The sequence below is a fragment of the Chinchilla lanigera genome, unplaced genomic scaffold (assembly GCF_000276665.1).
Source record: "Chinchilla lanigera isolate Chin_1 unplaced genomic scaffold, ChiLan1.0 scaffold00050, whole genome shotgun sequence".
NCBI classification, from domain to species: domain Eukaryota; kingdom Metazoa; phylum Chordata; class Mammalia; order Rodentia; family Chinchillidae; genus Chinchilla; species Chinchilla lanigera.
This window is the reverse complement of record NW_004955451.1, coordinates 16,735,913-16,751,638: the sequence shown is the minus strand read 5'-3', so window position 1 is coordinate 16,751,638 and position 15,726 is coordinate 16,735,913. Positions and strand designations below refer to the sequence as shown.

The window sequence follows — 15,726 nt, the reverse complement described above, 5'->3', positions numbered from 1 at the left end:
CGGGCCAGGCGCCCGGGCCCCGGCGCCCCCGAGCCGCTGCTCCAGCTCCGTGGCCCTGGGGACCGCGATGCTTCTGCGAGGGTCCGGGCGGCCCGCCTGTGCCTGAGCTGCTTCGTCCGCGCGGCCTCCGAGTTCCTGAGGGCCCTGTCCGCGGCCCGCAACCTTGTCCTTTCCCGCCGGTGCTCAGCCATGCGCTCTTCCTGTGCTGGAGCCTTTGCCTGTATTTCGGCAGAAATGGGAGGCTGCCACTTGGGATCCAAAATGCTGGACTGCATATGGACGAGACCTTCCTCTTCCTTCTTAACCTCTTTGATTTTTTTCTGAATTTCTGCATCCAACCAATTTCGGAGAAAATACAGCTTTTTCAGTTTATTTTTGTAAATCAGATTTTTGGAGTCGGGTATAAAGGACTTCCTTATATTCTTTTTAAAAGAAGCCAGGGAATTTTCTGTATCTTGAACATTTTCAAAAAGCAGCTGAATGAACGGCAGTAGCATGGACTCTGTGTCTCCTGGGTTTCCCTCCGAGAAGTAGGGCAGTATGTAACTGAGGGCACTGATCACGTCGCTTTCGTCGCGGAAGTCGAGCTGCTGGTTCCCGAAGCCTGCCCAGATGGCGCCACCTTGCTGGGGAGACGACGGCGCAGGCTGGATGGTCAGCTCGGCGCTGGTGGTCTTCTTCCGGGCCTGCAGCGCCTTCATGAACGGCCCTTCCACGTTCCCCAGGGCTGCTGCTTCAGCTGCTGGAAAGGAGAAACGGCTTCAGTCAGGGGACATTTCCGTGGACAGCCACGGGTCTGAGGCTCGTAACATAGGGCTTAGTTGGAAGGCAGAAAACTAAACCCAGACTTAACCCTATGAAGGCAACAGCAAAAGGCGGGAAGAGCTCTTTTGCGCAGCAGCTCCCATCAGAAGGGCCCATCGTGGGCAGTGCAGCCGTTCTTGGGATAGCCGCCTGTGGGTCCCCAGTGAAAGACCAAAGAGTGACAGACAGGGAGTTGCCCGCTCAGCAGCCGCTGGCAGGTCAGCAGGCTCCTCACCTTCGGGGCCATATTGTTTGCTCCCGCCACAGAGGGAGCACAAGGCCTCCTCTCGTCACTTTGCCCGTGTGTCACGTTCCCGCTGCCATCACAGATGACCATGATGGGCGACAGCCGTCTAAGGGCGGCGAGGCAGATGTGAGGAGGAGTGCTCCCTTCTGCCCACAGGTCTTCATCTGGACATGCCCACCCCCAGTTCCTTCCCTTGGCCCCGGTCTCCTACATCCCAGCCCCCAAAAAAGGCTCCCACAAAAAATATATTATGTCTGCCCTGATTCATTCTTAAATTTGGGCAGGATCTGGGGTACAGATTAAGAGATTTTTAATTTGCCCAGGTTTTCTATTTTGGTACCAGGAATCAAACTCAGGACCTTGCACTTGCCAGGCAGGCTGTTGTGCTGCTGAGCTACATCCCTGGCCCCAGTTCGCCCAGTTTTGTGCCTAAAGGGACTAATGTGGAGTAAATCTACAGAATTATGACAATTTCTAGATAAACATTACTTCATACTAAAATGTATGAGAGAAAAGGCTGCTTCTCTCAGACCCCTGCCCGCTGTCCTTTCGCGCCCTTCCCGGGAGCCAGCCAAAGCTGCTGACTGTGGGGGTGAAGGCCGCCACCGTGTGCTGAGTTTCTGTCCCAGGAGAACAAAGGCTGGCGGCAGTAGTGCTGTGGGTCAGGAATGAGGTAGGAATCCAGAGAAAAGGAGGCACGTGGGCCGGTGGGGAGCCCGGGTCGGGGACAGAGAGCCCCAGGCCCGAGGCCCCAGCACTCGACACCTCCCATCCTGTTCTCTTGTTCTTAGAAGGAGGTGAGAAACTCTTGTTTTCCTCACTTTCAGGAGAGAAGAGAAAATGTAATTGGTGAAAAATTATTTTGAGAACAAGCAGCACTGCTTTTTAGTGCACGTGCTGCGGAAGTGGGCACAATCATGGCTCTCTGTAAGCAGCGAAGTGCTGGTACTGGCTGCGGGCCCTAGCACGGTGCAGTCCTGTGCCCCAGCCATCGGGTGGGAGCAGTCCTGCGCTGGCACCGCTAGTGACACTCACGAGGCCGACACGCGGGAAGCACGGCAGTGCGCCCACCTCTCTGTGGGCGGGAAGGGGAGACACAGCGCCGGTGCCCAGCGGGCAGTCTGGGCAGGGGGAGCCCTCTTCCCTTCCCGGAGTAGGGAACAGTTTCTGCTTATGGATCAGAAACTCTTGGCTCCACATGAAATAGCATCCCTTACTCGCTTATAAAACCACGAAGTCACATGGAACCAAATACAGCTCCGGCTGTCCCGTCAGGGGGAGACGCCGGAGTGTGCTGCGCACACGGTCTGCTCACAGACCGCGCTGCACTCATGACCGCGGTACTGTGGAGGGCGCCCAGCGGCGGCAGCGCCCGGCGTGGCCACGCACGCCTTTGCTCCTTCCTTCCTTACTCATGGACCTTCCACACCTGGCACTGTGCCCTTATTAAGTCACAGGACAAGAACTGAGAAGAGGATTTCAGCAAGGCAGCAGTCCAGCAATTCAGGGTACACGAGTACAACTAAGACAAGGATGTCATTACTTAAACATCTACCACCAGTTCAAGATTAAAAACTGAACCCCAAATAAGACGAAAACATGAACCCTCAGGTCCCTGACACTCACAGCACTGGGTCATGTTGGACACACAGGCGCCGGCACACCGCAGCTTGACCGTCTGGCACACAACCTCGATGTCACTCTTAAGCTGGCAGAGGCAGCAGGCCATGTGGCTCGGTAAGACCCTGCAGGCAGAGCAGAGAGTGAGCGAAGGGCCCCTGCAGGGACGGAGGCCCAGGCCAGGCCCAGGCTGCGCGGCGAGGAGCGCTGAGGCGGGCCTGGTGGCCGGTGGGCCCGGGGCAGAGCGATGCCCGCCAGGCTGCGGACGCTGAGGAGGAGGCCCGCGCCCCGCGGGAGCGGGAGCCGGGGGAGGGGAGAGCCGGGGCCGGAAGCTGGGCCCTGGGCCCTGGGGACAGCTTCCTTCGGGAGCACCTCCGCCCTGCTGGGCAGCCGCGGCCTCTGTGCAGTCCCGGCGCTGCGGGCTGCGGACACAGGAGACCTTCCTGGGGGCCGGAGAGCGCCTGCACTCTCTACAGGGCGCACTTTGGTGGCCGTGGAGCGCGCATTGGCCAGGTCTGGACACAGCGTCAGAACGGACAGGAAGGGCTGGGGTGCAGCTGGGGCAGAGAGCCTGCCCGGCCCGCGCCAGAGTCTGGGTTCGGGCCCCAGAACCACACGCAGAGGCGGAGGGCGGGAAAGGGGGGGGATGTGAGGAAGAACCGCCAGATTGATAATGAGCCTGAAAAAGAAAAGGGGTGGCTGTCCCTTCACAGAGTAATGGCAGCGAAGGAAGAGGCGGAGAGGAACGCTGGAGGGGAACCGTCATCTTCCCGCCCGCAGACAAGGCTTGTGGGATGTGCACTTGGATGGACAGGTGCCTAAGCTCGGTCGGATGGTCACTGGTCGCAAACGATGAAGGGAAGAATCCCGGTGGCATGAGCCGCTCCGGGTGACAGCACCCTCCTCAAGTGAGCACTCCGCGTCACGGGCCGCTGGGGTCACCAGGGAGCAGGGACGGGTCCCCTGTGCCACGTCCTCCCCCAGATGCCGGACCCGCAAGACTCAGGAGGAAACCAGACAGCTCACGGGACAAGTGCCTTAGACTCTTCCCAAGTGCCGCTGTCACGAAAGACACAGAGCCACGCAGGGAGGGGTTTGAGACTCAAGGAACCAAAAGCACGATACGCCAGGCCTTAACTTTGCTTGATCCGCAAGCAAAACAAAACAGACATTAACAATAGTACGGGCTTCTGGCCAGAGCCGAATGGAGAGGCGAATTTACCTTCCCACCTGCAAACAAACAGCCCCCCCACCCCCAAATAACCCAAGTAACTGGCTGTCAGACGGCCAAGGAGAGCGAGGCAGAAGCAACGGGAAATGCAGGTCATGTGCCCTAAGGCTGGGCCTTCCTGCTTTCAGAGTGTCCAGCCAGGATCGTGGACTGCGAGGGAAAAACAGGCGCAGACCAGTGCACCCCGCCAAAGAGATGGAGTGGAGTCCAGGAAAACCCTGAAAGGGAAAGTGGCCTGGGGAGCAGGGACCTCGGAGTTAGAGGTGGTGGCTTGGGGCACGGGAAAGTGTGGTGGGGGCACAGGCGAGGCAGCACCCCGGCAGGCAACAGCACCAGGCAGGCTCAGAGGACCCCTGAGTGTCACGCGGGGCAGGAGCACTGTCTGTCCTGCTGGCTAGCCTGGACCCCGTGGGATTCATGGGCCTCACGCTCACAGTGGACTCGCCTTAGCCTCTGTGAACAAGGAATTTTAGACTAAAGGCTGCTATGGTGGTCCCACCTCACAGATCTCAATGTTAGGTCCAAAGGAATAAAATGGTTTTGAGTAATACCACCTTAAACCTGCTCAAGCATATTTTTAAGAATATAAAAATATGTCATACTCGACAAATTAAATTTTTCTTCTGGAATCTAATTTACTGAGTGCCTGGCATAGTGACACACACCTGTAATGCCAGCACTAGGGAGGCTGAGGCAGGAGGATCACCGCAAGTTTGAGGCCAGCCTGGGTTACACAGTGAACTATGTAACTTTTTCCAAACTAAAGAAGGAAAGAAATTATTGAATATGCTAAGCAAGAAAATATGGCTCATATTTTGGTTAGAGGCCATAATCAAAACCAGCTGAGAATGTACACAGATACTAGGATGAGCAAATAAAGACATTAACACAGTTATTGTAAGTGTGTACACCAGAGAGTCCAAGCACAGAGACTGAAAAGGTCTGTGGAACAGGCTGGCACCTGTGCTTTTCCAGGGACCTCCAGTGGAGGCCCCACCGCAAAGGCCGCGGGTGCGGAGGGCTCCGACTGCGGAGACGGAGGCGCCAGGTGCCGTGGGAGGGGCTGAGTGGCGGATGCTGCAGGAACTGGAGTCCAGAACAGGAGTCTGGGGGTGTGAGCACAGGGGAAGTTGGTCGGGGAGGTGATGACACAACACCCCACAGGCAGGGCCTCTTCCCCTGGGTGTCCTGGGCAGCCTTCCACCCGCTGGCTCACAGCCCGCTCTGTGTCCCTTGCTGTGGGGTTGGGGCCACTGATGGGATAAACAGCAGCACCACAGGCCATACAGAAATGCTCCGCAGAAGCCAGTGAAATGAAACACCTCACATACATGGAAATGAGCTCGACGCCCTACACCTCTGTTACCTCGGGACTTGGAGGCTGAGGCAGGGATCTCAATTCGAGCCCAGCGAAGGCAAACTAGCAACTTAGTGAGACCTTGTGTCAGAAAAAAAAAAAATAAAAAGGCTCCCAGTAGTGGGAAAAAGAGTAACACAGACCTCAATATAACTAGACAATTCTGGGAGAAAGCAGAGGAGAAAACCTTTGCATTGTGGGTAGACCATGGGTTCTTAGACAAACATTTCTTGTGGAAACACAAAAAAAGCACAAATCACGCAAGAACAACTTGCTACATTACGCTCTGCCAAAATTTAAGAAATTTAAAATTTCTGTTCTTCAGAATAAACAACCCACAACCAGAGAAAAGATATTAACTACACATAGGTCAGTGAAAAGAGACGTGTATCTGGGTACACAGAGCATGCTTTGATTTTGTTTCAGCATTTTCAGACAGCATCTTGGTCTACAGTCCAGGCTCCCTCAACCTCACTGTGTAGCCCAGGTTGGGCTCTAACTCACATGACCCTCCTGCTTCAGCCTCCCAGGGTGCTGGCATTATGGGTGTGGGTCACCTTACATACTGCTGGTGGCAGGTACTACGTATTATGCTAAGTGAATAAAATCGAGTCGCAGAAGGCCGGTTCTGTGTGGTTTCATTTTTAAATTGTGCAGGTAAAGGGGAAGCTCTAGGGTCAGAAGTAAAGATGAGTGGTTTGCAGGGCTGCTGGTGGGAGATGGACTGCAGTGACACGAGGGGCTGTGTGAGGCTGCCCAAGTGGTTTACAGCAGGAGTGTGGGGTTACACCACTGTGCTCGTTCACCCAATCGTACATGGGAAAATGGGGAACTTATCACATGGGGTCAGACCTCAGTGCACCTGGCATAAGGAGACAGCAGAACAAGTCTGGCGTGGTGGCGCACGCGTGCAGTGCCAGCACTAGGGAGGCTGAGGGAGGAGGACTGCAGCAAATTCTATCCCAGCCTGGGCTGCAGAGTGAGTACAATGCCCCCAACAAAAAGAAAAAAAGAAACAAAGAAGGGAAGAAAAAAAGAAAGAAATAGAGAGGAAGGAAGGGAGAGAGAAAGGGAGACAGAGAAAAACAAAATAGTAAAACAAACCTAACAACATTAAATCTAAGTGAAATAAATCTAAGGAAGCAACTTAACAGTTTTTCCAACTCCAGCGTCACGGTGAGGATGTTCTCCAGGACTGTCAGAGGCACGTGCGTTGCTCCCAAGTCTCTGCGGGAGGAGAGAGGCCAGCAGTCGTCAGGAAACACCCTGCGCTGCAGCGGGCATTTCTGGGCCACGTGAGTTCAGTTTTGCCTCCCCAGGGAAACAAACCAGCACACAAGTTTATTTATTGCAGAGGATAATCCCAGAGAGCTCTTCATGAAGAAATGTAATATCTGCCTCATCAAATTAATGAACTTACAGGGCCTGTATTTAAACCATCATCTGCTTATTTTCATACTGTATTCCCCTCTCCCTCTTCCTCTGTCTTCCGGGCTTTTAATAACAGTGCCTCTTTTTTTTTGGGATCACTGATGACCCTACATCCTTGTGCCTGTTCCAGACCCACATGTTCCTCAGGATCACCCTCCACCCCTGTGAATTCTCCTGCTCACTTTTCTTTCTCTCTCTCTTTCTTTCATTCAGGTTGGCCTTGAGCTCGTGGCAATCCTCCTGCCTCAGCCTCCCAAATGCTGGGATTATAGGTGTGCATCACCAAGCCCAGGTATATTTCCTTTTCTTTTACTTTTTTTTTTTTTTTTTTTTTTTTTTTTTTTTTGTCTTTTTGAGACAGGGTCTTGCTTTGCAGTTCAGGCTGGCCTTGAGCTCACTTTGTAGCCCAGGCTGGTCTCAACTTGCAAAGATCCTCCTGCCTCAGCCTCCCAAATGCTGGGATTACAGGTGTGCATCACCAAGCCCTGCTATACATCATTTCTTTTTCTTTTTTTTTTTTCTTTTTGAAACAGGGTCTTGTTATGCAGTTCAGGCTGGCCTTCAGCTCACTTTGTAGCCCAAGCTGGTCTCGAACTCACAAAGATCCTCCTGCCTCAGCCTCCCGACTGCTGGGATTACCGGCGTGCGCCACCATGCCCAGAACTACCAGTTACTTTTTTCAATAACCTGATTAAAAGTAAAATTAGATCCAATGCAAAATACTTAAGCTTTGATGGAAGGAACCGAGAACAGCAGAAGCCCAAGCATGACTTCTAAGAGTATTGCTATACTTACAGATATTTTAAAGCTGGTAATTTAAAAAGAGATGGATCTTCGATAGTTGTCAGAGGGTTATGGTTGAGAATTCTGAAAAAATGCAATGGAATTAAAGTTATTTATAGTTTCAACATGCATGAGACTGCATGAAAATTTTATATTTCTTTTTTGGCAGCAAACTTATAGATCAAATATTGCTTGCTGTGATTACCTATGAATAACCCTTAAAGCCCATAAAGCACTCTTCCTCTGGTCCCTGCAAAGTAAAGGGGAAAAGCGAATGAGGGAGGAAAGGGGTAGGGAAAAAGTGAGTAGGAAAGAAAAAATGAGCGAAAGAACAAAAACCCTCACCATAGTGGCACTGACAGAGGCCCTCACCGGCAGGAACTCTGGCTTTAGCATCCTCCAGAATTCAAGGTGCTTGTCTCCCACCTTTAGAAGTTGCACACAGCTCATGGTCTAGTTTGGTTAAGAAAAAAATAGGGCTAATTCTGGAAAATCTCTGAGGAGGAGCCGTCAAAGCACATTGCTGTCACACGCTCGTGCTTGAGTCCTGCTCCTGTGGCCCAGCCTCTGGGACAAGGTGTGGTCACCCGAGTGTCACTGTCAGGTCTGTGCCTGCAGCAGTGCCTGAACTTTACTGGGCTTCCCATGTTGGTTAAATAAATAAATAATATTTGGTTTTCATACCGATAGATGAATGGATTCTGTCTCTCTCTCCTTTCTCTTCCTCCTCTTCTTTTTTCTTCTTCTTCCTCCTCCTACTCTTCCTTCTTTTCCTTCTCTCTCCCCTCTTCCCCTCAGACTAGTCCAGACTGACCTCAATCTCTTAGGGTAATGGAGGGATTTGGGTCCCTTATTTGCATACCCAACCCCCACAGCAAACCTTCCAAAGATTCCCTGGGTTCAGACCTGGCCCTCACTGGCAACGAGCCTGCAGCTGCCTCACAAGCAGCCCAGGCCCTCCAGGCTCAGTTGAGGAGGGCCCTTCGCGTTCACTGGCCCCCTTGTGCTCTGGTATTCCTCTGCACTTGCTCGTGATTTATTTCTCATTACATGTGGACAAGAGCAGAGAAACAGGGCTGTTAACACCAGAGAGGTCCAGAGACCAGCAGCCAATGCAGACCAGTGGCAGAGACCGGCGCGTGGCAGAGTGGCAAAGCTGGCACTGGATGGTAACGGCCAGCAGCTGACTGTGCCAACTGTTGGTGACATGAGGCCACTAGCAGAGATGCATGTGGCCAATTGGTGGTTTCCATTTGAGTCCAGCAAAATAACCCTAGGCTGGCTGGAAACATTCATCTGAAGTGCAATGCTGTAAATGAAGATATTAATGATAAGTTTTAGGGAAACCACTAAAAACACAACTCAAAAAATATATGGTAAAAATAAGGGAATTGAAATAGTACACTAGAAAATATCTAACACAGAAGAAGGCAATCACGGACCAAGTGAGGAGAGTAAAAGACAGAAGACTACTAGTAAAATGGAAAATATATGTCTCACTTTATCACTAATTACACTTAGTAAACTCTCCAGTTAAAAGGCTGAAATGGGCAGAATGGACTTTAAGAAACATATCCAGCTATGTGCTGTCTACAAGAAACTCACTTTAGGCTCAAAGACACAAATCAGCTGAAAGTGAAAGGATGGAATGGAAAAAGACATATAATGCAAATCATAACCAAAATGGAATTGAGTGGCTATAAGAATATCAGTCCAAATACAGTTAACACAGGAACTATTACTAGGTATAGAGATGCCCCTTTTATAATGACCAAAGGCACAATAAATTAAGAAGACAGAACAGTTGTGCATGTAGACTTTGACATGCCACAGAAGTGCCAGGCGTGGTGGCACATGCCTTTAATCCCAGCACTCGGGAGGCTGAGGCAGGAGGATCATTGCAAGTTCGAGGCCAGCTTGAACTGCGTAGCGAGATCCTGTCTCAAAAAGACCAAGAAAAAAAAAAAGACATGCCACAGATAGGACAGATAGACAGCAGATCAGCAAGTAAACATGAGATGAACAAGTGTAAACCAACTAAACCTCAGAGCTGTCTGGAGAACACTTCCCAACAAACAGCAAAAGACACTTTCTTCTCAACTGCACATGGAATATTTTTCAGGACAGACCATATGTTAGACCACATGAGAGGTCTCAACGAATGAATTTTTTGTTTTGAGGTAGGGTTTTATCATGTAGCCCAGGCCAGCCTTAAACCCCTGATCCATCTGCCTCAGCCTCCTGAGTACAGTCCTGGGATTATAGGCATGTGCCACCACACCTGTTCGCAAGTCTCAGACTTAAAAGGAAGAACAGCATAAAAACTATATTCTCCAGCCAAAGTAGAATGGAATCAGAGATCAACAAGAAAAATTAATTTGGGAAATTTGTAAATATGCAGAAATTATATGTAATAACCAATGAGTCAAAGAAGGAATCACAAGAAATATTAGAAAATACTTTGACATTAATGACCTTGTATGAGGCAACAGTTTCACAGATATGACACCAGGAGTACAAATAACCAATGGCAAAATAGGTGGAGTGGATTTTGTCAAAATGAAAACCTGTTGTGCTTCCACTAGAAGTGGTGGTACACTGCCTGTGATCCGAGCACTAGCGAGGCTGAGGCAGGAAGAGTGTGAGTTCGAGGCCAGCTGGGGTACACAGTGAGTTAGATGCCAGACTAACCTACTGTACCTAGAAAGATCCTGCCTCAAAAAACAAAACCAGCTGGCCACGGGGGTGCACGGCTGTAGAACTGAAAGTTTCACCCCAGCCTGGGCAGTTTAGTGACTTGGGGAGACCTTGTCTCAGCAAACAAATAAAGGGGCTGGGGATGTAGCTCAGTGCAAAGGCCCTGGGTTCAAACCCCTGCCCCCCGCCCGTAGAACTCAAGCAAACAACAAAACTTGTGTTGCTTCAAAGGACACTAGTAAGAAAATGAAAAGATAGCAATAGAATGGGAGAAAGTATCTATATATAAAGTATCTATATAAAGAACTCTTACAACTAGGTAAAAAGATATATAACTCAAGGATAAAATGGAGAAAAGATATAAATAAACATTTATTCAAAGCAGATATACAAATAGCCAATGTGCTCAAAAAAGATGCCGTGGTGGACTTATTAACAGGCAGCTTGCGTGGGGCCACCCGGCTGAACTAAGTCAGCATGGCTGTGGGCGTGGGAGACCTGCCTGAAGACTTTGCCAAAATGACATAAAAGGAGAACAGAGGGGAAGCTCAGGTGCTGCTGTGCTGGTTTCCCAGGAGAAGCTAGATTGCAACTGGTTTTCTTGATAGCAGCTTGGCTGTTCTTGTCATCATTGTTGGAGCTCGGGTCCTCACTGTCACCAGGGATGGCTACAGTGCTCTTCGCAGGAACTCTGTCTTCACCTGAGCGTCGCTTCCTGCCTCCACGCAGAGCCCTCACCCTGCTGCACAGACCCTTCACCCGCTGCATAGACTTTCTAGTCCCCACCACAGGCCTTTGGGCCTTCCCTGTGCAGATCCTCCACACAGACTTGCAGGAGACACTGCCATGGGCTCTAGGCCTCTGGCTGGACTCACGTGGAACATTGCCATGGGGCCCAGGCCTTTGGCTGGATTCTCTGGGTCTCTAGCTCTTGCGCTCTTCTACACTTGATGATTTGAGTGAGTATTATAAGACACTTCTATAAATTATGTGTCCTGTATCAAATGTATTCCCTTGCAAACTACTAACTACAGCAGATGCTTAACGTCTTGTCATTCGCTAATACAAACAGGTCAAAGCTACAGTGAGATACTTGTTTCTACTCACTGGGATGGGCCATGATAAAAAGACAGGTAATAACAAATGTTGGCAGGGGCTGGGGATTTAGCTCAGCGGCAAAGCACCTGCCTGGCAAGCGCAAGGTCGTGAGTTCGGTTCCCGGTACCGGAGAAAAACCAAAAACCAAAAACCAAAAAAAAAAAAAAAAAACCAAAAAAAAAAACAAATGTTGGCAAAACTGGGGAAACTGGAACCCTCCTACAGCGCAGGTGGGAGTGTGAAACGGTGCAGCCACAGTGGAAAGCAGTTTGGGGTTCCTCAAAGAAGTTAAACATAGAATTGCAAATGGCGCAGCAATTCCACCCCTTGGTGTGCACCCCACAGTTAAAATGCACAGAAACCAAAATGTGTGTGTAAAGTGTTCATGGCGGCATTAGTCATAAAAGCCCCAAAGTAGAAAAGACCTAAATGTCCATTAACTGATGGGCACTGAAGTGGTATAAGATGCATCTATACAATATATACATATTGTATATATATATTTGAGTTTTTGAGATAAGGTTGCACTATATAGTTCAGACTAACCTTGAACTCACTATGTAGCCCAGGCTGGCCTTGAACTCTCAGTGATCCTCCTGCCTCAGCCTCCCAAGTGCTGGAACTACAGGCAATAAAGTAGAATATTATTCAGGCTTAGGAATACAGTACTTAAGTATGTCACAACATAGATGAATCTTGAAAACCACTATCTGAAAGAAAGTGGACACCAACAGTCATATACTATATGATTTGCTTATATGAAATGTCCAGAACAGGCAAACCCAAAAGGACAGAAAATAGATTAGTTGATGCCCAGTCTGGGGAAGGAGGAAAGTGGAGAGTGCTGGATAATGAAACAACGCTGCTTTTGGGGGTCAGTGAGGACATTCAGGAATCAGATAATGGAGACTGGTTTAACCCCGTGAATGCACTGAACATTGCCAAACTGTGCTTTATAACGTTACACGATTGTTATAAGGGAGTATCTCGCAATTTTTAAAAGAGAATCATGTTGTACTAATTCATGCACCAAGAGCCGCAAATCCAGGCAGGCTGGAAGATGGGAAACAGTAGCGAACTTCCCAATTCTTCCGGTTTTTTTGGTACCAGGAATCGAACTCAGGACCTTGCACTTGCCAGGCAGGCACTTGTGGGCTGAGTATATCCCTGGCCTCTGCCTCTTCCTTGAGCAAAGTCAGGTACAGCCCGTGGGGAGCTGCATGGCTGGTTTTTCCCAGAGAAGCCACAACGCTGGTGCATTTTCCAGGTAGGTCTCCGCTGCTTTCATTGCAACAGTAGCATCACTCGACAGGTGATGCCAGGAAGAGGAAGGAGTGAATGCCACACAACTGGCTAAGCACTGGTCCTCAAGCCAGGGCTTTAGCCCTTTTTGTAGGGGGACATTGTCTTGGTTACTTTTCTCTCGTTGCTGAGAAATACCTGACATCCAGAATTAAGGAAGAAAAGGTTTGTTTAGCTCACAGTCTGTGGAAGTTTCAGACTATAATCAGCTGGCTCCAAGGCAGAGTGGCACATGGCAGAGGGCAACAGTTCATGGCGGCAGAAGACAGCAAAAGCTGCAAGAGCAAAAAGGGAGGAGCAGCAAGCAAGCTGCTTTCTTCCCTTATAGTGTATGCCAACTACCCACCCCAGGGCGGGTGTAGCACTCACACCCATAATCCCAACATTGGACCATGAGTCAATTATAAACTCTAGAAGCCGCCCCACGACAGCATGAGACTTTAGGGGGAAATCCAGACACATTCCTTTATGCAAAGGGCATTATAGTCCATATGAAAGAGTTGCCAAAGTCCTAAAAGTTTCAGTGTTGCTGAAAAGTCCAAGTCCCTTCTCCTCAGAGATGTAAGGCAAACTCTTAGCTGTGAGCCCCTGTACAAATGAAAACAAAGTTAAACACTGTAGGAGACCGTGACTGACCTCCACTGTGTATTAGTAGCTGTCTTACGCGCCTTTCCCTTTAAGTCAGGACTGCCTACCATTGCCTAGCTACTCCCACCTCAAGAACTAGGACTGCCCACCGTTACCTAGCTACTCCCGCCTTTGTCGGGTTATTTGGTTATTCCCGCCTTAGAACTTCCGAGTTTCTCTGTGCCGTATATAAGCACGGCACTTCCCACTAATAAACGAGACTTGATCAGAGCACTGTCTTGTCTCCATTCTTCGTGTCTCTTGTCCCTTTATAATCCCCACTCCCCCTCTAGGGTTCACGTTGGCTGTACCCGTGGGTCGGGTCAAGTGGCGCCACAACGTGGGGCTCCAGCACGGGGGAATTTAGTGACGGACGCTGTTCAAGAGGCCGGCAAAAATAAAAGTGAAAGAAAGAGGACAAGATTGCGTGGGAACCTGCTACGCTTTCTAGACCTCGGTAAGTGAACAGTGATTATGGGACAAGAAATAAGTCAATATGAAATGTTTGTTGAAGGCTTAGGAAAAGTCTTAAAGGCACGAGGAGTAAAGGTTAAAATTAAGCGTTTGTGTGAGTATTTTGACTTTATTGAACAAGTCTGCCCCTGGTTTCCTACTGAAGGAATTATCAACACAGAACGGTGGGAAAGGGTCGGTCGTGCCCTCAAAGACCATTATGACACCGTTGGACCCGAAAGGGTCCCTAGAACTATTTTTTCTTATTGGAAGGTGATAGATGAAATTCTATCACAGAGACTCATTGACCCAGTAGCTGCTAATGTAGTTAAAAGAGCAGAGTATATATTACTATGAGAATTTAAAGAAAAAAAAAACTGATTTAGAAAACAAAGATAAAAAACAAACTAAAATAATTGATGGGGATGAGGACTTCATGTCCTCTGAGAGTGATTCTGAGGAGAGTACTATAGAAACTACTAAAAGTATGGACCCGTCAAAGAGTCTGAGTCACATGTTAAAGACAAAGGTTTCAGAGCAAGAAAGAAAAGGGCAAACACATTAGAAACTAAAATAGCCCTAGAGGAAAAACCCAAGCCTTGTGATTTAGAGGGACTCACACAGCCAAACCCAAAAATAAGATATATCCTGATTTACAAAGCTCTTTGGGGGCCATTGTAAATGATGATAATACTAATGGGGATGACTTAGCAGAAGAGGCTGCCAGATATCATAATCCTGATTGGTTAACTAATGCCCCACGTCCTCCGCCATACTGCAACAATCCTACTGCCCCTCCCTTGGATTGTCTGGTTGTTGACCCCAGAAAGGAACTTAGGGACAAAATAGAGCTGTTAAAGGAACAAATAAAATTAGAAAAGGAACATCAAGACTTGATAGCCCAGCTAGAAAGCCTAAAAATAGGAAAATCTAAGTTTGATAATGCGACCAAATCCGAGCCCCCCTCAGGCAGCAACCGCCCATGAGGAGCGCAGGCTCCAACTGCATCCCTCTTTTTGATTCTGTTTCTACATTAGATGAGAGGAAGGTGTTCCCAGTAACCGAGACAACAAACGCCCAAGGTCATGTCTTTTGTAATCATACTGGTTTCGATTTCAAAGTACTGAAAGAGTTAAAAGCAGCGGTGGCTCAATATGGAGCCACGGCCGCGTACACTACCGCTATTTTGGACTCCATAGCTGACCAGTGGCTCACACCTATAGATTGGCAGACGTTAGCTCGAGCAACCCTCTCAGGGGGGGATTATCTCTTGTGGAAATCAGAATATATAGAAAAGTGTAAAGAGACTGCCAGATGCAATGCACAGGCTGGCAATGGATGGAATTTTGATATGTTAGTGGGAGAAGGTCCTCACGCAGACAATCCCGCCCAAATGCGGTTTGATGCAGGACTTTTTGCTCAAATTCAAACAGCAGCCACCAGGGCCTGGAAAAAGCTCCCCGCAAAGGGGGAGACAAGTTCCTCTCTTACAGGCATTAAACAAGGGCCTGAGGAACCTTTTGCAGACTTTGTTCACCGCCTGCTTACCGCGGCTAGCAGAATTTTCGGCAACGGCGATGCAGGTACAGATTTTGTCAAACAGCTAGCTTTTGAAAATGCTAATGCTGCATGCCAGGCTGCAATTAGACCTCACAGGCAGAAAACAGACTTAACAGGATACATACGTCTTTGTTCTGACATTGGGGCCGCTTATCAGCAGGGACTTGCCATGGCCGCGGCCCTACAGGGATTCACAGTTAAACAATTTTTATCTCAGAAAAAGTGTTTCACTTGTGGAAAAACTTGCCACTTTGCCAAAAATTGTTCAAAGGACTCCAATGCCAGCACAAAGCCAAAAATGCCAGGATTGTGTCACAGGTGTAAGAGAGGCAATCACTGGTCTAATGAATGCAAGTCTAAAAAGGATAGAGATGGCAAAGAACTCCCCCCACTGCAGGGAAATGGGAAATGGGGCCAGCCCCAGGCCCCCAAACCCAAACAGATCTATGGGGCGGTCAGCTTTGTTCCAGCAAGCAACAATCTATTTCAGACCTCTTCAGAGCCACAGCAGGGAGC

At 49.2% G+C, this 15,726-nt stretch overlaps 1 protein-coding gene and 1 pseudogene across 1 annotated transcript in view; one reads left to right on the top strand and one right to left on the bottom strand.

Annotated features, from left to right (window-relative positions):
• The window catches only part of LOC102030590 (leucine-rich repeat-containing protein 37A3-like), a gene marked incomplete in the record, with an annotated part of 60,473 nt that overhangs the window by 4,589 nt on the left and 40,158 nt on the right, over positions 1 to 15,726 (bottom strand). Inside the window, 4 exon segments of the mRNA XM_013519242.1 lie at positions 1 to 742; positions 2,678 to 2,796; positions 6,412 to 6,486; positions 7,486 to 7,557. Coding sequence (XP_013374696.1) covers positions 1 to 742; positions 2,678 to 2,796; positions 6,412 to 6,486; positions 7,486 to 7,557 — 1,008 coding nt within the window.
• LOC102030265 overlaps positions 15,044 to 15,726 on the top strand; it is an 8,596-nt pseudogene continuing 7,913 nt past the window's right edge.